Here is a 21756-nt window from a genome sequence, read left to right as displayed (position 1 = left end):
AATTCCAGGATTAGGGTAGAATAGGTGCTATAACAACCAATTCATATCACACACACACACACACACGGATCATGGCAAGAGGAGCAGATGAAATCTTTAAAATGCTGTTTTTAAATTAAGATGGCAGAAAAATACAGAGATGATCAGATATGAGCAAAATCACATCTTGCATCAATACATACCAATGAGTTTTTTTATGAAGCTTCAGTAGCTTTTTAATGGAAGCTAGTAAAACATGCAGTAAGACATAGATGGGTATGCATAGTCACTATCCCTCTGTACAGGTGACAGTATCAGACAGATGCTAATGTCCTCCTCTTTGACCCAGCTTGGTAGCTGTACTTGCCCTGGCCTTCCCCTGTTACAAAACTTCAAGCCAATTGCACTGCGAGTCTCTCCACCTTGTTGCTGAACTTCATTGTAATGTCTTGATTACAGGCTAAAAAGTGCAATGGAACAGTCTGTGCACAGCCATGAAGTACATTCAGGATGCACTGCTGACTCACTGTTAGTATAGTCTTCTTAAAATATTTACCAGCCTATTGCAGAGGATCTAAGTACTTGCAGGGTCAAAGAGGCTGTCAGATATCCTATCACAGGGGAATGGTACCCAAGCATCTAGCAGCAGAACTTACTGTCCAGAACTCCAGACTAAGGAAGTTCATCACTTGAAAAACAGTCAAAATGAAAAAGGAAGGAGAAATGAAAGTCCTTACAGAGTAAGGGAAAGATCCCTTAGGAGTTATGCATTCTAGGGAGCCGGTGCAGACTTTTGCAATAGTCTTGACTACTGCAGAAGTCAAAACAAATCAGCATGACCCACGGAAATGTTTGCCAGGGTTAAAACATACTGCCTCATTTCAGCAGTAACCTGTGTTTGAATCTAACTGGGCTCTCCAAAAGTAATTCATGCAGTGCTAAAGCCAGGCATCAGCACTCATCACCTCTTTATTTTTATAAAAAGTTTACTGATGGCTGAAAAGCTCAATGGAAAGATTCATTATCAGAAAGAGGGTTTAGGGCAGAGACTGATCATACAAACTTTTAATACCAGTAAAAGCTTTTTTTAATGACTTTGGGGTAATCCTTAAAAGCATGGAGTTGTGCCTTAACTAGCAGTTATTTAAACTTAATGGTGTCCTTAATCAATAACAGAGTCTGGCTTAAGTTCAGCAACAGAAACTGTAGAGATCTCAGCAGCTCTGGGGTCATAAAAGTACAAAAGGAAGAGGGAGTGGAGGGATAGTTGTAATGTGTATACCAAGTTATTGACACCTAAAAAGAAGAGGGCCCGGGTAAAACAACCTGGCTAATTACACAACAGGAGCAGCAGTGAAGAAAAAAAAATTAGTATATTTTAGGTTTTCCTCTGTGTTTTAACCCCCTCCTCGCCCCCAGTGGTATCCGTGCAGGCTTGCGCACAGGAATGTCACTAGTGTTTAAAAGCAAATCTTTAGTAGTTTCTTTATATCCTTACAAAGTGCAGCAGGAATTGATTTTGCTCTCCCAACTGTTGCAGAAAGGAAAGAAATACCTCTTCCCCTCCTGCCTAAGCCACCCTACCTCCCCCACAAATTCAAAACGCTAAATTAGGCAAGACCTAATTTTGGTTTTGTCTTCTTCCAAACACACAATCAATGCATCACCCACCCCGAAAATAATAGTTCAATTAAAAAAAATAAATAAAATAGTGTGTATATTTCATGCTGCAAAAAAAGTCACAGAAATATGATTTTTTTTTTTGATTCTCCCTCCCCCAAACAAGCCATCAGGTATTTTCTCCCCTTCCCGCGACTCATACACGATGGTACATTCCAACTGGCAATGTGCATTTGTGTTATAAATGAGGTTCTGCTCCTTCACGGTCCCACATGCATCAGGGAGCATCCAGCTAGCTGCAAAAGCCAGAGCAAAGGCCTCCAGGCTTTGAGTATGGTCCCTGCCTGTTCCTTTGGTCCATCTGTGAAGACTCCTTGCTGCTCCCAGGTCTGTACAGGTCTCTACTCTTGTCCTTCTCCATTAAGTCCTGCATTCTGTTCCCATGTCTTGAGTCACTGGAGCTTCGTACCTAGCTTGCGCTGTCTGTTTCTGCAATGAGAACATAGAGGTGGCAGAGTGAGGGAGATCTCCATCACCAGGCATCATAGCACACTCAATGGATAAAGAGGTGGGAGGAATAAAATGAGCTGGATAGACCAGACCACCACATCCAATGTCAAGAGAGTAGTCATTCCTGCTTTTTACAGGCTCAGGTCTGGAATAACCAGAGGATCTGTAGGTCACAACCGAAGTGCATTAGCAAAGGGGTGTATGTGAGAGACCAGACGTGGTTACACAGTGGCTACCCTATTGTGACTCCCTTTTTATGGAATACCAAATTCACCTCACACAGCACAAAATGGAGACTTACCACTCAAGTTATACACTTTACTGCATCCAGAGAGACCCTTTACAACACGGGTTGCAACATTTGGTTTCTCCCCTACTGCTGCAGTCCCCTATGGCTGTGTGTTTGGAATCATTTGTACTTGTTTATCACTTTTTCCAGTTTCATACTGATTATATTTTAACCATACACTCTATTAAAGTCAACCCACAATTTTGCCTCTTTTCACACTCTATACTACCCTGTCCATAAAAGCTACCCACATCAGCTACTTTAATTTTCATATATAAATAAAATCACAACTGATACAGGTAAATAAACCATTACCCTATTGGTGCATGTAACAGCTTAGATACACCTCCCTGTGTGCAGAACCTCCTACCATCCTGCTTACCTTGCCTCTGCTCTGGTGACTGTGTATTCAAACCACAGGATGTTGGGAATGAGGCTGGTATCTCTGATTAAAAAGAACTCTGAAGCTGGCCTAAAATTAACAAGGTTTGGGGGAGAAAAAGAGGGCGAGAGAATTAAAACATTTTCTTTCCTAATTCTGATAAGCACCTTTCTTTCAAGGATCTCAAAGTACTTTATGAACAATTATGCCTCACAATTCCTCCTCCCCCAAGAGGTAGGGAAGTATTATCCCCATTTTACAGATGGAGAAATGGTGGCACAAGTAAGTTAAATGATTTGCTCATGGTCACACAGGGAGTCAGTAAGCAGAGCAGGGACGGAATCTAGGAGACGCTATTCCCAGTCCCCTGCTCTAACCTCTAGACCATTGGGAAACTGTGCACAGTTTAAACCCCTTTACATGGGGGTTTGCATTCCTATAGATCATCATAACAATCATTTGGTTTCACGGACTGAAGTATCCCATGATTGGTTTTCTTACCCATATGGTATGAATTCTCTATCCCTGTGAAGGTTGACTAAGACTTTACTCCCTTGCAAGGGTGTCATGCTGCTCCAACTACCAGTAGGTTCAGCACATTTCAAGAGGTAAACACTGTTGTGGCCCCTTTCGTGGTACACAGAGTAAACTTGAGGCATACAGTGCTGGACAAGTATCTGGTTCTGCAGGAGGGTGAGGCCTTGGGGGATTAAAACATAACACAGAATAGCATAAAAGGTTTTTACCATGCAGCTATCCTTGGGAACAAAGGAGTTAAGATCTCCTGAGTGAATGCAAACCAGGCTATGGCCATGATGCTTCCTGCAACACCTCCGTATAAGACCTGGCTCCAGGTGTGGTAGAGCAGATAGACCCTGCAGATGAAACAAGAAAGGAAAATGACCAGAGACAGGATTTCAGACAAAATAAGGGCATCACACAGTTGGTTACAGCGTTTTACAGGCCCCTGTAAAGGCCAGAGCAAGGTTATCTTCCAGATGTGAAACAGCCAAGTGGCACCTATTTAAAAGATATTGAATCATAAAAATGTAGGCCTGGAAGGGACCTTGAGAGATCATGCAGCCCATCCTCCCATGCTGAGGCTTCCCCCCATCCTCTAATGGATAATCAGGAAACAACTTAGACCCTTCTGTGTACATAAATTTCTGTTTAGGAATACTCCTAAATCTGAGAAGCCCAATACCTAAGAAGCTGTCTACGTGTTTCCCACAGTAGGAGTTCAGACTGGCTGGGGGGCCTGTTGCTGTTGGTCCCAGGAGAGAGTTTTCCAGAGCCAGCCGCAAATCCTTCAGTAACTCTCCGAAGCCCGGATTTAAAGGCTTTCAGAATATATAGTAATTTTCACTCCATGCATCTGAAGAAGTGGGTTTTTTACCCATGAAAGCTTATGCCCAAATAAATCTGTTTGTCTTTAAGGTGCCCCCGGACTCCCCATTGCTTTTGAGAATATATAGTGTGAAGGGAACTTGTTTTGTCATGGTTTTTGCTGATCTGCTGAATTTGAGTATGAAGGCTCCATTGCTGCAGACAGCATACCGCTTTTTAGCTGGTAGTGGTCACAGTAGTAATGATTTATTAGATTATCCTGGCACATAGACACTACTCACACAGACTAAGTCTGTTCATACTGCAAGATGATGGAAGCCAAACAATTGTGACTACATTTAGACTGACTCTACAAGAAGTCATTTCAGTCAATACTAAATGCTTCACATGCTGCAGAAGATACTGGTCCATGACCTAGCTCAATGCTTTTATGGATTAGTGCAGAAAAGGGATGAGGCAGACAAAATTACTCTGTCCATATCCTGGACATGGAGGCTAGAGAAAATGGGGAGGGAAGCACTAGTCTTCAGTTTTGCAGATCCATGTGTGAAGACAGAGATGCAGGTCTCGATGCAAGTCCCTCCCTGTCTATGACCAACTCTCTTTGGAATGATCCAGCCTGCACATAGTTGGGTTTGCAGCCATGGGGCCCAAGTGCAATCATATAAGCTTATAACCACCCATTGGACTGCAATTTTTGAGGTGACTATTGAGGGACATAACTAGACCAGGAAAAAAAATCCAGCGAAAAAGAAAGAGCTCCCATTCTGAAGAGTCCCTGGCAATACAGGACTCCCTCAGCCCCTGGTATTTCTGGTACAGTTATCAGGAACTGAACCACAAATGGATGAGGATAAAGTGCTGCCAAAAACCACAAGGCCAAGGGTTAGTACAAAGGAATAAGACAAATGGCTGCTCCATACCTACTATATGAGACTAGAAAGGCCACTGTGACAAGGCAGATGGACAGGACATGTCGCCACAATAAATCCAGAAACCTGGCATTGTTTGTTTGGTGCATTCTGGAAAAAAGAAAGAGATGGGGGGAAAGCCATTAGTGCAGTGGAAAAGAGATGGTGATAGGGAGCGGAACAGTCCCTATATCCCACCCCTCCAAATTACAGTGACCTAAGGAAGCCATAGCCCTCACTGATGTCATGGATAACCTCTTAACACTCCAGTGCTGATGTATCCAACTGCTGCCAAGAGGATGCAAGTGAGAAAGCCCGACCCCAGTGTCCAGGTGTTAATGGAGATCACTACAAAGGGAGCCCATGTGCCCATGGTACTATTATGTCTGGTGTGGGAGGCGCACAGAGTGCATATGCAACCAGCATGCCTCAGATCTCCTTATAGCTGCCCACTTGTGCTTGGCTACAGTATAGAAGGGTTTTCTGGTCTCTCGTCTGCTCCTCCATATTATAGAGCTGCAGGAGGTAGCCACAGCTGAGCAATGAGGACTTCAGAAGAGGAGTCCTACACCAGAGAATGCAAGCCTAGCACCAGGCAGCAGAGACAAACCAGGAATGGGTCATGCGAGAGGGCAGCAGGAACAAACTCACTAGTACAAGGGAGAATAGCTTCATGAGAAGATAGCTCTTCTCTCTCTCTCTCCTCCTTCCTACTTCCCCAATTGCATTCCAACATGGATTTGGGCAGTCTCAGAATTCAGCATGATTAAAAGAGACTGCGTCAGCACAGCCATATTCCGATGGACTCATGCTACTGGGAGCGATGGCATCAGGGGCCACCTTCCCTTCCCCTCCCTAATCAACATTCTCACAGCAGCAGAGCCCATAGTCCTATATTCAATCTGGGATGAACTCACTCCAGAGGGAATCCCACCCCACCCCAAAACAGATTGCACAGGTCCTGGAATTCAGCTCTACCTACAGGAATCAACTGAACAGAAGGAAAGGCATGCCACCAGAAGGTAGCCACCCATTCCAAATGCCCCCAGAGGTCAAAAGTGTAAAACAGCCAAAACCTAATGAAGAAGCTTCACCTTAAATAAAGAAACAGGAACGAGTAAACAGAGAAAAACCACATGAACTGAGAGTGACTGGATGGCATCCCGTATTTTGTAGTCACCGTTGAATGGGCTTCTGGGAAGAGAAAAAGAAACAGTATGCTCAATACAGAGCAGTAGCCTGAACACTTCAAAGATCCAGCCAGGCCACAGTGTTGGGGTGCGTGTGTGAAATTACAATACATTTCTCTGATCAGCTGCACCGTAAGCGTCTCTTCCCAACCCCCATATGAACGTGCAAACACAACATACCAGACCTGAGACAAAACCACCCTTCAACCCAATTATCGTCACCACAGTTCAAAGAGAACTCATGTACCCGCTCTTTCCCCCAAGCCACCAGGCCATACTTGCCTTCACAGGGCCGTGGCTCACGGATAATATTCTTTATTAGCCAGTTCACTCCTTCATTGAATGCCAGCCCCCCTAAGAAAGATATCTGTGAAAGAGACAATTGTGTCAGCCTATGACCCTGCATCCATCCCTCAGCTTCCCACTGTGTCACCTCAATGGTGATGCATCTCATCAAACCTTTGCGACGAATTTTCCTTAAAGGGACACAGTCAACTTAAAACAAAACAAAACCACACTTTCTCTGACTTTTTTTTTTTTTTTTTTTAAACTACTACAGTTACAAGTAACACTCGAGATTACTCTAAACAAAAGAGATTAGAAAGAATTTTTTCAGTCTATTTACTTTGTGCATTTGATAGCACTTTGTATATATTCAGTTTCCCCTGTTTGTGGGAGTCTTTCACAGAGCAACAGAAGAGAGAATAATAAATAAATAATAATTAAAAAAAATAGAAAATATTGGCAGAGGGACTCCAAGAGTAGTGTCATAGCTGGAATTTTTTTTTTTTTTTTTTTTAAATTGCCTAGATTTTAAATTGACAATACGTCTTCAGCTGTTTGCTGCAGGCCAACAGAGGGAGCACATATGATGCTGTTGATATGCTCTGCTTAAAAGGGCAGCTTTTTATTTTATTTTTCTCTTCAGTGAACAACTTACAGAAAATAATTATCATCCTGAACCTGTTCCCCACAGATTTCTAACATCTTTAAAGGCAAGGCACGTTCTGGACCTGGCCAGATTATAAAAACATAGTATCAATTTCACTCTGTAGTCCAGAATACTCCTTCCCTCTCTTAGACCTAGCATCCGGGCCAAATTCCAATATGCGTAATCGTATTCTGTCTCCCTAAATTCCTCCTCCAGTTTCAAATAGTTATGGGATTTTTCACTTCCTGAGCTAAACTGTGGGTCAATATACTGTGTGCTGCCGAAGAGCTGTCACATTCCAACCCAATGGTGGCTCCTTTCTATAGGTAGAATTAGTAATCAGCATTAACATTAACACTCGCTTAGTTGCTTACACTTTTATTACTAGCCCGTTTTCAGTTGCTTATAACTTTGCTGAACGTTGGCCCTTCAGGCTTGTTCTCAGAGAATGAGATTGGGGGAGAAAGGTAGGAAAAAAACATGTTAACTTTGGCTCAATTAACTGTTTCTCTGACGAGCTCTAGCACTTCCATGTTTAGAGCAGGAAGACGAGATCTGCCAGGGAATGGTCCTGGACTCCGAGAGGTACCTTTTGCTTTTTCTATGAAAATCTACCGATATGTTGATGAATTATAAGCCTCCGGGCTTTGCCATTTTCACAAGATCAATAGAGAATGGTAGCGATTTGCTGCTACAATCTCTTGAACATCCCATCTGCACTCAGCATACTACAGCCCTACAGAGCTTTTTTAACATGGTAACTGAACTGAACGCTCCCAGGCAGAGCTAGAGCTCTGGACAGAGGACAATGAGGCATCTGCCCACTGCCCCTCTGGACTGAGTGAGAGGAGGAGATGCCTTCCCCAGTTTAGAGAAGCAGCATTCCTTCACAGCACCCATTCCTCATTGGCTGGTGCAGCAAGAGCTCCCCATTACGATTCAAGTTACTTTTACCATTGGAGGAAGGTGTTCTGGGCACCACCAGGACAGCATTAGTTTTGTCTCAGATCTATTACCTGGTGCTTATAATTCTTTGCACTTCACAGGCTGCAAAATCAACACTAGGAAATGCCAAAATTAAGGTTGTTTATGCAACCTTAATTCAGCCTCCTCGTTCATATACTTTATGATACGGTCTTTAATTACGTCTTCACATACTGTTTGTTTTAGAGGATCCCTGCCTCATTCACTGCACAGGAGAGATAGTGAATGAGGCAGAGAGTTGCAAGAAGAGGAAAAAAAGATGTTATTCTGTGTTTCAGGCCTCCACTAGGCCCAGTACAGCTCGGTCTATTCCTGACTTTGCATGCACAAGGGGATTGTATTTATTATGATAGGAAGTCCACCACAAAGATTTCATGGAGAAATCTTATTTTTGAATGCTTTACCTCGCAACTGTAAAAAAAAAAAAAAAAAAAAAAAAAAAAAAAATCTTAAAAGAATGTTAAACTGTAACATGTATGTACAGGTCAAGGGCAGTGGCAGTTTAATACCTGGTGCTTCATCTATCAAGGCACCATAACCTCCCCTACAAAGGGAATGGATGCAACAAGCCTTTTCCATCTCTATGATCTTTACTGTATTATATACAAACACTATCTATCTATATCTATATCTATAGCTATACACACACACACTTATTATATACACATTATACAATATATCCCACGCTATATATCTCTCTCTCTCTCTCTCTCCCCCAGAAGGTCCCAAAACACTTACCTTACAAGCTCTCTCTATGTAGAGAGAGAGAGAGAGAGAGAGAGAGAGAGATTGTAAAATAAGAGTGTGCGTGTGTGTGTGTGTTTGTGTTTGTTTATTTATTTATTTAAGGGATCTTCTGGGGTGAAAGGCACCATATAAAGATAAGTGAATTTAGGGTTTAAGGAAGCTGGATTCACAGTCCTAAAACTGTCTTCTATTTACAGAGCAGATACAACACAAGCAGTAGCAGTGCAAGCTCCCCCCCGCCATGCATGCCCCCTGCCAAAGTGACACAATCTTCAGCAGGTATCACCTCTAGAAATGAAAGAAGGTTTCAGTCTTTATGACCTATTCTATTTGCAGTATTTCTGCTGATTGCTAAAATGGGGAGCTAAAATTTGTGCCTAATTTGATTTTTTTCCTATGATAAAGAAAACTGCCCATTAGAAATTGGACTGGAATTACCAATTCAGGTCACGTAGGCTTCCAAGAAGCCTTTAGATTGTTACGACTTTCAGAAACTACTTCCTTGGGCAGCAATCACACTAGTAACCTAGAGGTTTCATTACCAATCCCCTGAGCCATTCAGTTCCCATGACAGTGTTGCTTTATATAAACATAGCAATATCAGAAACCTGATGTCATAATCCTATTACTGACTCCATTTCACCTGTCTGTTTACAAAAAGCAAATATTATGAATGGCTTGTAATCCCTTGTATGGAATGTATTCAGCCATCCCGGATCATCCTAGCTACTTGTCAGGACAAATAGCAGAGATTCATGCTGTATCGTGAAAAGACTAGCTTCTGGTCAGGAGAGAAGTAGGAGTCACTCCTGCTCCTGCTGTTTCACACACAGAGATGAAATGGGCCTTGCAGGCACACACAGCCTGATTTCCAGAGGTCCTGAATACTTACAACACCAGATAGACTTGTGGGCGCTCACACTCCCGAAAATCTGACCCTTAACGACTAAGATGACAGGCAAAGCTGCCACTTATTGAAACTGGCATCAGCATCAGTGATCTTCACAGATTAATGCAAACATACAGCACCAAGACAATGACATGGGGAAACCCATTTAGAAAATAATCTGAAAAATAAAATCACTTAAACATTAGGTAATAAAGCTTTACAACCTCTCGGGGACAAAAATAAAACAAATACAAGAATCACTTTATCCTCCATCAAAATGCAGCCAATCTTAGACAGACGTCTAACAGAACATGGCAACATGACAAACAACTCAGAAGAAGTGAAGAATATTGTATTCACCTGACACCAGAGGGACAATTTAGAGAGGCCGAACATAATTATCCAGACTGAAGTTCAGCCAGTATACTACTGTTAATACCTCCTCATTTTACAAAAAGTATCAATGACCACAAGTGATCAGGACCCATGTTTACATCTCATCCAAAAGACAGCACCTCCATCAGCACAACCCTTCCAGAGGGGAAAGTGCATCCCACAGAATTACAAATACCATCTCCTGCAGCATATGGGGTATTCTTCCTATTCCTGTATCTCCCATTCATCCTGCATGACCCTGCTTAGCCCAAGATCTCATGGGATCACAGCACAAGACAGAAATAATAATGGTATTAAAGTCCCACTTTAGTTTCTCACAAAGAGAGGCAGAAAATTTGCAACTGTCACTGAAATGTATGGCATGTCCTGGTCCAGGAATTCAGGGATGGGACATTATAGGGCAAGACAGGGCAGTGAACTAAGGCCTGACAGTAATTCAAGAGTATCACAATTAATTGTGATTTCCTCTAGGCAAAGAGGTCACATTTGTTATGGTAGCTCTGTAATGGCAAATCTCTCCTGCCCTCGCCTCCCTTCTCGCGTCTCCTGCCATGTGAAGTCCCTGGGGTGGAAAGAGGAAGACTCACCGTATGAAGCTCTCTCTTGAATATGATGAGTGTAACAAAGCCGACTATGATGAAAATTGGACAGAGACTCAAGTAGGCTAAGAGCTGACCAGAGAAATCACCTGAGGAAGCAAACGAGAGAAACAAATCAGCCTGCATTGTGTGTGTGCTTGCCAACCATAGAGACTGCCGTTTGCTAGTGCTTCAGAGCTCATTGACAGCAAAGGTGTGAGTTCACCAGATCAATGGCCTAGCATTATATGGCAGACCCAGGATCCCTTCCTTGGACTCAGCATTTCATCCCAAGTGCTAGCAGGGACTGAAGGTGCTGAAGAGCAAGAAGAGTGGTAGTTATTAGCTTCAGGATTGGGACGAGAGGGAAATGAAATGAGCCTAGCATAATTCAACAGCAATTTCTGTCTGCCAGCTTACAACATGTATTGAGAGGCTGAGTAGTTTCCCACCTAGACAGCCTCCCACAGCTAGAGTTGGGAAGCTGCATTACAGAATCTCACAGAAGAAAATAAAAAGTGTCTCAAGAGCCATCTGTAATGGCTTCGGATAGAACGGATCAGGGGTAGACAAATGTCAGAGGTGAAAAATGGCAATACATGGTACACGCTATATGACTCAGTCCAAATCACCCCTTGCCTACTGCCAAAGCACCAAATCTATTTGTTCACTTAAAAGAACAAATGGTCCCCACAAACTCTTTTGGAAAAGGTAAGCATAGGCTCAAAGCAAACAGGAAATTGCCAAAGTCATTTTGCTCCAAGATCAGCTTCTCACCACAAGAGGAGTTTTTCCATTTATTTTTAATAGAAGATATTGTAAAAGATACATAAATCAGCAGCATCATTTGAAGATGCCAGTCATCATTGCAGATTCAATATGAAACTCACAGGGGAAAAGACATCCCAAAAGGCTTTGCTACACTGGAGATATTTTTAAAGGAGGACACTAAAAACGCTACCCTGGTATCAACTGAATCAAGAGAGGGTCAAAGCCATTCTATGCTAATCTCCAAAAGACAGCAAGATCCTTCCTATCTCACCACATGGCCACAGAAGGATCAATCCCCATCACAAAGCACCTGATCCCTCCTGCCTACCCGTTAAGAAGAGAGGATATTTCTGCATGACTAAATACCTGATTCCTTCCTAAATCAATTTCACTTCCTTCTATTGTATAATACAGAACGTTTTCCCCAAAACACACAAGTTGCCTCATTTTGAACTAAACAGCATTTGACGTGATGAACTTTAACTTCAATCCCTGAACAAAAGTATTCTCACTGTTACAAAGTTCACATTGCTGGGTGTATTGCCAGATGGTTGTTCAGTCACCTCACACACACGGTGCATACTCCCTTCCCATGGCTGGCTCTGTGTCACTTACAACTGGGAAGCACCAAGAGCATCAACACCAAGAGAATGGGCTGAAGAGTTTCATTCTGCAAAACCAATGGGAACTTGGAGTTAATTGCAGAAGAGCCCTAAAAAGCTTTTTTGTTTTGATTTAACCTGGGGTCCCTTAATAGATCTTTGGCTCAATGACCTTGCGCAGTCATTAACATCAATGCAAAGTGGGTTTCAAATGCTACCAGATCCGAATGGTAATGTTGTATGCCCACTTTGCACTGGGTGTAAGTGACACCACAAGGTGTAAGTGACATCACAAGATGCCAGAAAACAGAGAATCAGGCTCCTTACGTCTAAATATTGATCAAGAACCACATAAATGCAAGAAGAACTCCACCTTAAGTGACTGTTAACATCAGAAGCCTTGAGAATTTTAGACTACTGGACAACCAAAATTGTACTGAAGTCTTGGGTATGCTTTCAAGTAGTCTCAATTCAAGGATTATCTATTAGAGATGGTCTCAAGTTCAGGGATCATTGTTTATCAAAGCATTCACTTTGTTAATCTGTAGTATATATACACATTTTGAAATTTGGTTAGACTAAAATACTGTAAAATTAATTTAAAAAATAAATAAATTGCAGACAATTTTTACTTTGTTTTCTCAGGAGGGACTATATTTCTCCCACAGATGGTGTAAGAATATCTTTACAAGCAGTTGGTCTTAGATAAAGTCACACTGAATACAAAGTAGAACTACAGAGATCATAACAAAGATTCCACCAATATCACATAGTAGAACCAATACGGCAAGTCAACTAGTCAGCAATGGCTGGTGACCTGCGGAAGAACCTGAGGCCAAAATCCATGAACCAGAGCCTCAAGCACAGAATGCTGTATAAATGTATAACAGGAATCATTTACTCCGGTAAACTGAATACTGTTTGAAAAACTTGTTCAGCACTTGGAACTAGGGCTGTCAAGCGATTAAAAAAAATTAATTGTGCTTAATCGTGCTGTTAAACAATACTAGAATACCATTTTTTAAAAAATATTTTTGGATGTTTTCTACATTTTCAAACAAATTGATTTCAATTACAACACAGAATACAAAGTGTACAGTGCTCACTTTATATTTATTTTTATTACAAATATTTGCACTGTAAAAAACAAAATAAATAGTATTTTTCAATTCACTTAATACAAATACTGTAGTACAATCTCTTTATGATGAAAGTTGAACTTACAAATGTAGAATTATGTACAAAAAAACTGCATTCAAAAAATAAAACAGTGTAAAATTTTAGAGCCTACAAGTCTACTCAGTCCTACTTCTTGTTCAGCCAAACACTCAAACAAGTTTTTTTTACATTTGCCAGGAGATACTGCTGCCCACTTCTTGTTTACAATGTCACCTGAAAGTTAGAACAGGCATTTGCATGGCATTGTTGTAGCTGGCATCGCAAGATATTTACGTGCCAGATGCACTAAAGATTCATATGTCCCTTCATGCTTCAACCACTATTCCAGAGGACATACATCCATGCTGATGATGGATTCTGCTCGATAACAATCTAAAGCAGTGTGGACCAACCCATGTTTATTTTCATTATCTGAGTCAGATGCCACCAGCAGAAGGTTGATTTTCTTTTTTGGTGGTTCGGGTTCTGTAGTTTTTGCATCGGAGTGTTGCTCTTTTAAGACTTCTGAAAGCATGCTCCACGCCTCATCCCTCTCAGATTTTGGAAGGCATGTCAGATTCTTAAACCTTGGGTCGAGTGCTATAGCTATCTTTAGAAATCTGATATTGGAACATTCTTTGTGTTTTGTCAAATTTGCAGTGAAAGTGTTCTTAAATCAAACAACATATGCTGGGTCGTCATCCGAGACTACCATAACACAAAATATATGACAGAATGTGGGTAAAACCATGGATCAGGAGACACAATTCTCCTCCAAGGAGTTCAGTCACAAATTTAATTAACACATTTTTTTTTTAAACAAGCATCAGCAGCATGGAAGCATGTCCTCTGGAATGGTGGTTGAAGCATGAAGAGGCATATGAATGTTTAGTATATCTGGCTCGTAAATACCTTGCAATGCTGGCAACAAAAGTGCCATGCAAACGCCTGTTCTCGCTTTCAGGTGACATTGTAAATAAGAAGCGGGCAGCATTATCTCCTGTAAATGTAAACAAACTTGTTTCTCTTAGCGTTTGGCTGAACAAGAAGTAGGACTGAGTGGACTTGTAGGCTCTAAAAAGTTTTACATTGTTTTGTTATTTAGTGCAGTTATGTAACAAAAAAATAAATCTACGTTTGTAAGTTGCACTTTCATGCTAAAGAGATTGCACTACAGTACTAGTATGAGGTGAACCGAAAAATACTATTTCTTTTGTCATTTTTACAGTGCAAATATTCGTAATCAAAAGTAATATAAAGTGAGCACTGTACACTGTTTTCTGTGTTGTAATTGAAATCAATATATTTGAAAATGTAGAAAAACATCAAAAATATTTAATAAATTTCAATTGGTATTCTATTGTTTAACAGTGTGATTAAAACTGCAATTAAATTTTTTAATCGTGATTATTTTTTTGAGTTAATTGCGTGAGTTAACTGCGATTAATCGACAGCTCTACTTGGAACAGAGCAGTGCTATCTATAATCATATATTAAACACTATTAATACCAGCAGGGTTCTAGCAGAGCCATATTCTAAAGCCATATTACAGAGTAGACTATGTAGGTGGATAGGTACCTAAGTAGTGATGTGTTGACTGTGAGTGATTGTTTCTGGCCTGGCTCTCAGGAAAGAGAGACCCTGCCAGTCCACACTGGTCAAGCAAACCATGCTAGAAACCTGCTAGCAATAATGTACTCACTAGTTTAGTAGATGGTTGTAGCTAGTGCAGCTCTGATCCAACGGCGGAAAGGGCTTTAAATCTTCGATGGATAATGCATTGGGGGCAGAAGGGGAATCTGAGAAAACAAGGCCAACTATGTTTATATCATAATGTTTTCAAGTTTTAGAAGTGGCACAAGTAGATAATATATTATCTATTCTTACAGAAGTTTATTCCTAGGGAAAAATTAATAAGCAGCTAAAAAATGACGTGCTTCCATGGACCTGGTTTAAAAACAAGACTATGCAACTATTTTTGACTTTCCCCACTCCCCAAACCTCTAATAGCTTAAAGGGGACGGAGTAAGGTTGATAAGAAGAACGATTCCATGAAAAACAAAAAATTCAATATTAAGTTTTATTTTAATTCAAACATTCCCTAGAGCATTTTGGGCTCAAGAACCAAAAGATGAAACTGACTACTTTATTTTAAGTTATCCAAAATGCAAATTGATGAAGCCGCAGTCATGGTGAAAAGCACATTAGATTTTCTATATTAGCCTTTGGCTATATTTATATATTTATTTTAAAGTATGATTTTTACCCAGCATCCCTTTGGCACTGACTGGAAAGATGTGAGGTTTACCACTTTAGCATAACCTGAATGTAACGTGAAAATATGAATTAATGGCACTGTTACCACATCCTATCACGGGGTCTTGTTTTACCGCCATCACCACTGTTTCCTATTGAATGTCTATTTGTGGCAGCGCTGTTTATCGCACAAACTTGCGGAAAAAGAAGCAACCACAGACACATCGGTTACATGATATGAATGCTTTCCACTCCATCAATACTTTCTACACTGATTTTCATAGGACTGTCCATATCCTGCCAGTACAACTTGCAGGACATTAAGAACAGTCTCAAGCTATCTTTGAGGATGATGTGATGCTGTGGCATGACAAGGTTCACATCACAGCATGATACATTTCTGCTGGAAAACCAAGCTTAAAGCACTAAGATATGAGACGCATTGGCTCTGAACAGCTACAGTCCCAGCAGAAGTCACAATAAAGAACAGTGGAAGAAAAAATATTCTTATAGAACATACAGTCAGTTAGTTAAGTAGCAACAACTAAGTGCTAAACAACTATATTTTTAAATGACAGGTTTCAGAGTAGCAGCCGTGTTAGTCTGTATCCGCAAAAAGAACAGGAGTACTTGTGGCACCTTAGAGACTAACAAATATGCATCCGAAGAAGTGGGTTGTAGCCCACGAAAGCTTATGCTCTAATAAATTTGTTAGTCTCTAAGGTGCCACAAGTACACCTATATTTTTAAATGTGTGTACACATGCAGAACCCTTTGCTTATATGCCTCATTTAATTATACATACTAATTTTGTTAGTGCCCAGCACCACCTAAACATGTTTAGCTTCTCAAAGTCTATGAATTTTTAAAAGGGTACTACGCAAAGAAACTAGCAAAATTCTCCATATTTCTTTAGGAACAGGAGTTGTTGCTGTGCCACATCTTTCTATACCAAGGTCAATTTCTCAAAACAGAGCCTCTTACAAACACCTCCCTTCATTTTTCTTAAAGAAATGAGAAGTCAGAGATCCTTACAAATCCCAGTTGTCCCGAAGAAAAACATGCTCATATGCTTATCTAATACCAACAGACCCTGGTCGTCAGCATCAAACCTGGGACCTCTGGAGCTTAGTGCATGAGCCTCTACTGCATGAGCTAAAAGCCATCTGGCTGTTAGCTAAGGCTGTAGAGCTGACTCAATCTCTTTCTCTCTCTCTCTCTCTAAGTGGTCTCGATGCCACTAGATGGGACAGAACACCACACCCAGAAGGCGTGTGGGTTACACTTACATGCACACATACCAGGAACTTAATGTTTCTCTAGTGGAATTCACCCCTGAAGACAAGAAATCCCTTAACAGGACAGATAGAATTTTAAGGTTCCAGGACTATACATGAAAGTGATATTGGGACAGTATTAAGACAAGCTTGAAAAAAGATCTGCTTTAATACAATAGGAATAGCTGCTGAGTTATGTCCCACCATTATGTTTCTGTGATGTTTATTTCTCCTTCCTGCATGCCGGATTTTACATTTATTAGTAATAATTCTTTGACTGGTGCTTGCAGCCACCACTGCTCCTATCTCTCCAGGCCTCTTTGCAGTTTTCTTCTGTCACCGTGTGTTTGCTACTTCTCCAAATTAGATGTAATGCGGTAAATGATCACTCCGGAATTACACCAAAGGAACACTCAACAAAGACATGGAGCAGCTACACCAGGGATAGAGAAAGGCTGTTTGGTCAAAAAGTTCCCTCTGGAAACTCTGGACTGGAATTCAAAACCAGGGAGCATCATTTTTTGGCAACTGAATGACAGGATGGCAGCAGGTCTCCAGCCACATTAAGGGTCTCCTGAAATGAGAGATTTTAAGGACCACTGCCACAGTGCATCAGACCATTGGGTCTTCAGGAAGAATTTTAGGGAAGAATATAATTACTAACATTGGAATTTCACCAGGTCATGCAAGCTAACACTCTGTCACCAAACATAAATAAATAAATAAACCCCAACAACACCAGAGGTGCTGTTTAGAGAACTTCAAAGTACCAACCCAACCGGCCCTTGCTAGCTGGAGAGAACTAGTATCATAACACAACACAAAATAGGCTGGACTGTGAGCATGCAATGTCAAAAGACAATATGGAGTCCGGTGGCATCGGACTCCTTGTTTGTGTGGATACAGACTAACACGGCTACCCCCTGATAAAAGACAATATGGGATCTCACTGAATCACAATGATGCAACAGCTGGGAAAGAATCTGTCCTGCAAGGTTAACAGCTGTTAAAGGGACTTTGACACCTGCCCTTCTAAGTACTACTCAAGTCCCCAAATCAAGCCCCATAAAAGTTTCCATGCAGGGAGCCCAGAGGTTGTAATCTGCACATCTCCAACCAGGGAATGCTATCATGATCGGACCAAAGTTCAACACCTCCAAAAAACACAGTCTGCTTACACAGTCCTGCCTACCCAGAACCCACTAAAAATAATCCTGAAAACTATTTCAGGACCAGGCCAACATCACTGCAGCACCACAAAACAACAATGCTCTCAGTCATGACAGCATTTCATCGGGACACCACAAGAACAAGTCACTACAACATCATGGGGATAGGACGGTTCAATGCTGCAACACAGCAATGCAAGGTGACATGGGCACCACGTTGTGAGATGGCAACATAATGTGGAGACAACTTGCATCCCAGCATCTCTGTGCCACTAAGACAACTCTACACCATGGCAGCTCAGAACACAACAAGACAGCAAGGGAGAAGGGTGACACAGTGATGTCATGACACAGTAGTAATGAACTGGAACCATAAACTCCCTAAACATTAAATCTCACCAAATGAGGGTCAGTCCATCCTCATCATCATATCCACTCATTATTATCCACACCCGAACATAGCCACTTTCTGAACTTCATACCCTCATATCTCAATGTCTGTACTTTGACCCATCAACCTTTTACCCCCAATCGGGGATATTGCAGATTATGTATTCCTCATGCCACTTTACCTTAAACCAAACTTTGCACCCTCGATAATCTGTATGTTATTCCCTGATAACCAGAAACTTCTATGCTCAAACTCTGTTCACAATTTATTTTTAACATCATCTTAATAAAATTTTTAAACCTGTGAAGTGATGCTGCAACCTCCTGTTGTGAGAGGAGAGGTGCACCCTTGGTGTTAGCACATGGCAGTGACATCATAACGAAGAATAACAAGAAGCCACTGTAATGAGAGATGGCAAGACAAGGCAGCAATGTGGAGGGGTGACATGGTGACACACCTCAAGGCAGTGACACGCCATGATCCCCAGGAGCCTGCTGCAGTGGGGCTGAGGCAGGTCCCCTGGGACCCCGTCACCTCCATGCACTCAGCAGCCCCTGAAGCTAGAAGTCCAGAGCCTGGGATAAGCACATGCGCAATATGGAGCACACACAGGGATCACAATCTGGTAGTAAGTCCCGCGGCACCAGTGCGCATGCGCTTCCCTCCGGCCCTGAGCTGTTGGTCAATGGCTCACTATTTGGCAGCTGCCACCCCGGCGCTGGGACCCCATTCCCCCTGAGCTGAGAGCTGCCCACTCTCGTGGAACCGGGACCACGGAGGAGGCTGTAGAGGTATTCAAGCGAGCTTTACCTGCAAGATACTCGACATGGGTGAGGGAGACCGGCCGCCAGGGAGCAGGGAGCGAGCACTCTCCGACTGCGGCCATCTTACCCGGATACCGGGCCGGGCCGCCACAGCCAATCGGAGCGCACGCAAGGGGCGGAGCGGCCAATGGGCGGGGGAGATAAATCTGAATTACCAATGGCTAGGCGCGGCAGGTGAGGCGCCAACCAATCAACAAAAATCTAATTAAAAATCCAATCCGGGGAGCGAGATAGCCAATGAGAGGCTCGCAATGCTGTCCAATCCAAGCGAGACACAGGTAGCTATAGTCCCAATCAGGATAAAGGCGGGGGTTATAATGTTTTATCATTGGTGAACAAAATTATGCAGATTAGCCAATCAGCAGGTGGCCTTGGTCTCATTCTTAGCCAATCAGATGTTTGAATGGGTGGTGGATAAGGGGTCTAAGGGGTGAGAGGGGCAAGCTGGCAATTTTGAGTTAAAATGGCTTCCTCGCCCCTCCCCCAATCCAAGTAGGGCAAAAGCATTTCACTCAATGGGGGTGGTTCTCAAAGAGCAGCCTTATGAGCTGTGAGTGCAAGTGAGGCCCAGAATTACCTCACCCAGTAGTCCTGTTGACAGAAAATGGGGGAATAGGGGCATTTACCTCAGCCCCTGCCCCACTGATAGGAAATGGGGGACTAGGACCAGAGTTAATTCACCCCCAGGCTCACTGACAGAAACACGGGTTGGGGGACCAGGACCAGAGTTAACTCACCCCCAGTTCCATTGATAGAAAATGGGACCTGAGGGAATGAACCCATGAGTTGCCTCCTTCACTGGTCCTGTTGGCAGATAATGGATGTAGGGGCAAAGGGCTCTGGCTTGCTTCCCTGGGTGGTCCTGTTGCCAAAAAATGGGGAGACAACAGAAGGAAATGGGGCTGTGAGTTTTCTCTCCCTCAACCTGAAAAAAAGAGAAGGGGGAACTGAGGCCTCTTGCCCTACTGTCAAAATCGAGAGCTAGGGAAACTATGGCAAATGTTACCTTCCCTCTCTAGGCCCAGAAAAGGAAGCTGGGTTAATTGGGGAATGAGTGTCTGTTTTCACTGTCAGAAAAGAGGTTGGAGAATTGGGACATACATTACCCCTTCCTCCACTGCCCAAAATACGATGTCGGAGACGAGTAGAGAAGAAAATTAGTTGCTTTAGGGGGAAGCTGTGGTAGCTTCTACAACTCATGGCTTGCAAGTGGTGGAGGCTACCCATAAGTGAAGGGTCACAACCAGCCCTTACTTGTGGGGAAGATTGATGAAGATAGTGCTGCTGGGAAACCTGGGGAGTGAATATGAGAGCAGCCATGGTGTTGTGCTGCACAGTTTCATTCTGATCTGCGAGTACAGTCACACACACAAAACTGCTGTGGAAACTCATGAATTAATACCATGCCAAGGAACCACCCTTTGAAACAAGAGTCTGCTAGCAGCAAGTAGGGCAGACTAGAAGTGTGGGAGGTATGTGTCAGTGGGAACAAGTAGTTAGAGTTGAAATATGCCACTCAGACTGCGGGGTGATTTTAATTTATCTATTATTTATTTTTCTGCAGAAAGATGTTGATTGACAAATTCCTACATGTACTGAAACTACCCTTTTTATCAGTATTTGGCAACATGGAGAATACGGAATTCCTCTTTATGATCAGACACAGTGGACTATAATTACATCCACATCTACTTTATAGCTTTGCAGGTAACGATGATAGTTTCCTGAGTGGCACTAAAAAAGGAAATGTGAGCAGTAAGGGATTTAGTATTGCACTTTACCAGAGAATACGGTGCTGCTGCCTTCTCGGCAGTTTGAGTGGTATAAAACTTTTGTTGCAAATAGAATGGGGGCTAGGTAGCACTGTGGGTTACGGCACTATGGCAGGGGTCGGCAACGTTCGGCACGTGGCTCACCAGGGTAAGCACCCTGGTGGGCCGGGCCAGTTTTATTTACCTGCTGACGCGGCAGGTTCGGCCGATCGCGGCCCCCACTGGCCGCGGTTCACTGTCCCGGGCCAATGGGGGCAGTGAGAAGCTGCGGCCAGCACATCGCTTGCCCGCGCCGCTTCTCGCCGCCCCCATTGGCCCGGGACGGCGAACTGCGGCCAGTGGGGGCCGCGTCCGGCCGAACCTGCCGCGTCAGCAGGTAAATAAAACTGGCCCGGCCCGCCAGGGTGCTTACCCTGGCGAGCCGCGTGCTGAACGTTGCCGACCCCTGCACTATGGTTTTTGCCTTTGGTCTTCGAAATGTATATTTGGTCACTAAGTGAAAATAAACATGGGGATCTCTTTCTCTTCCATATTTCAGAGGGGTAGCCATGTTAGTCTGTATCAGCAAAAACAACAAGGAGTCCTTGTGGCACCTTAGAGACTAACACATTTATTTGGTCATAAGCTTTCGTGGGCTATAACCCACTTCATCAGATGCATGGAGTGAAAAATACAATAGGCAGGTATAAATATACAGCACATGAAAAGATGGGAGTTGCCTTACCAAGTGGGGGGTCAGTGCTAACAAGGCCAATTCAATCAGGGTGGATGTGGCCCATTCC

General features: G+C 42.7%; 1 protein-coding gene across 1 annotated transcript; it reads right to left on the bottom strand.

Annotated features, from left to right (window-relative positions):
• Positions 1-69: 69 nt before the first annotated feature.
• On the bottom strand, positions 70-19280 carry DOLPP1 (dolichyldiphosphatase 1). The gene is made up of 8 exons (XM_024193001.2): positions 19189-19280; positions 10763-10863; positions 6511-6595; positions 6133-6232; positions 5051-5149; positions 3527-3655; positions 2781-2870; positions 70-2088 (listed from the first exon to the last, which is right to left on the bottom strand). Exons 1-8 carry the CDS (start codon positions 19262-19264, stop codon positions 2052-2054), a joined length of 717 nt encoding a protein of 238 aa, XP_024048769.1. The 5' UTR covers positions 19265-19280; the 3' UTR covers positions 70-2051.
• Positions 19281-21756: the final 2476 nt, after the last annotated feature.

Source organism: Terrapene carolina, unplaced genomic scaffold (assembly GCF_002925995.2).
Source record: "Terrapene carolina triunguis isolate 2854851 unplaced genomic scaffold, T_m_triunguis-2.0 Scaffold238, whole genome shotgun sequence".
Lineage (NCBI taxonomy): Eukaryota > Metazoa > Chordata > Testudines > Emydidae > Terrapene > Terrapene triunguis.
The sequence above is the reverse complement of the archived record's forward strand: the minus strand, read 5'-3'. Positions and strand labels throughout refer to the sequence as shown.

Bases quoted from the DNA above. Each gene is read 5' to 3' on its own strand.
- DOLPP1 (XM_024193001.2), bottom strand. From the start codon at position 19,264: ATGGCCGCAGTCGGAGAGTGCTCGCTCCCTGCTCCCTGGCGGCCGGTC. The intron at 3,656-5,050 runs GTATGGAGCAGC...TTTCATCTGCAG, and splicing joins TTTCTAGTCTCATATAGTAG to GGTCTATCTGCTCTACCACA. The intron at 2,871-3,526 runs GTAAAAACCTTT...TGTTAATTTTAG, and splicing joins TTCCCAAGGATAGCTGCATG to GCCAGCTTCAGAGTTCTTTT.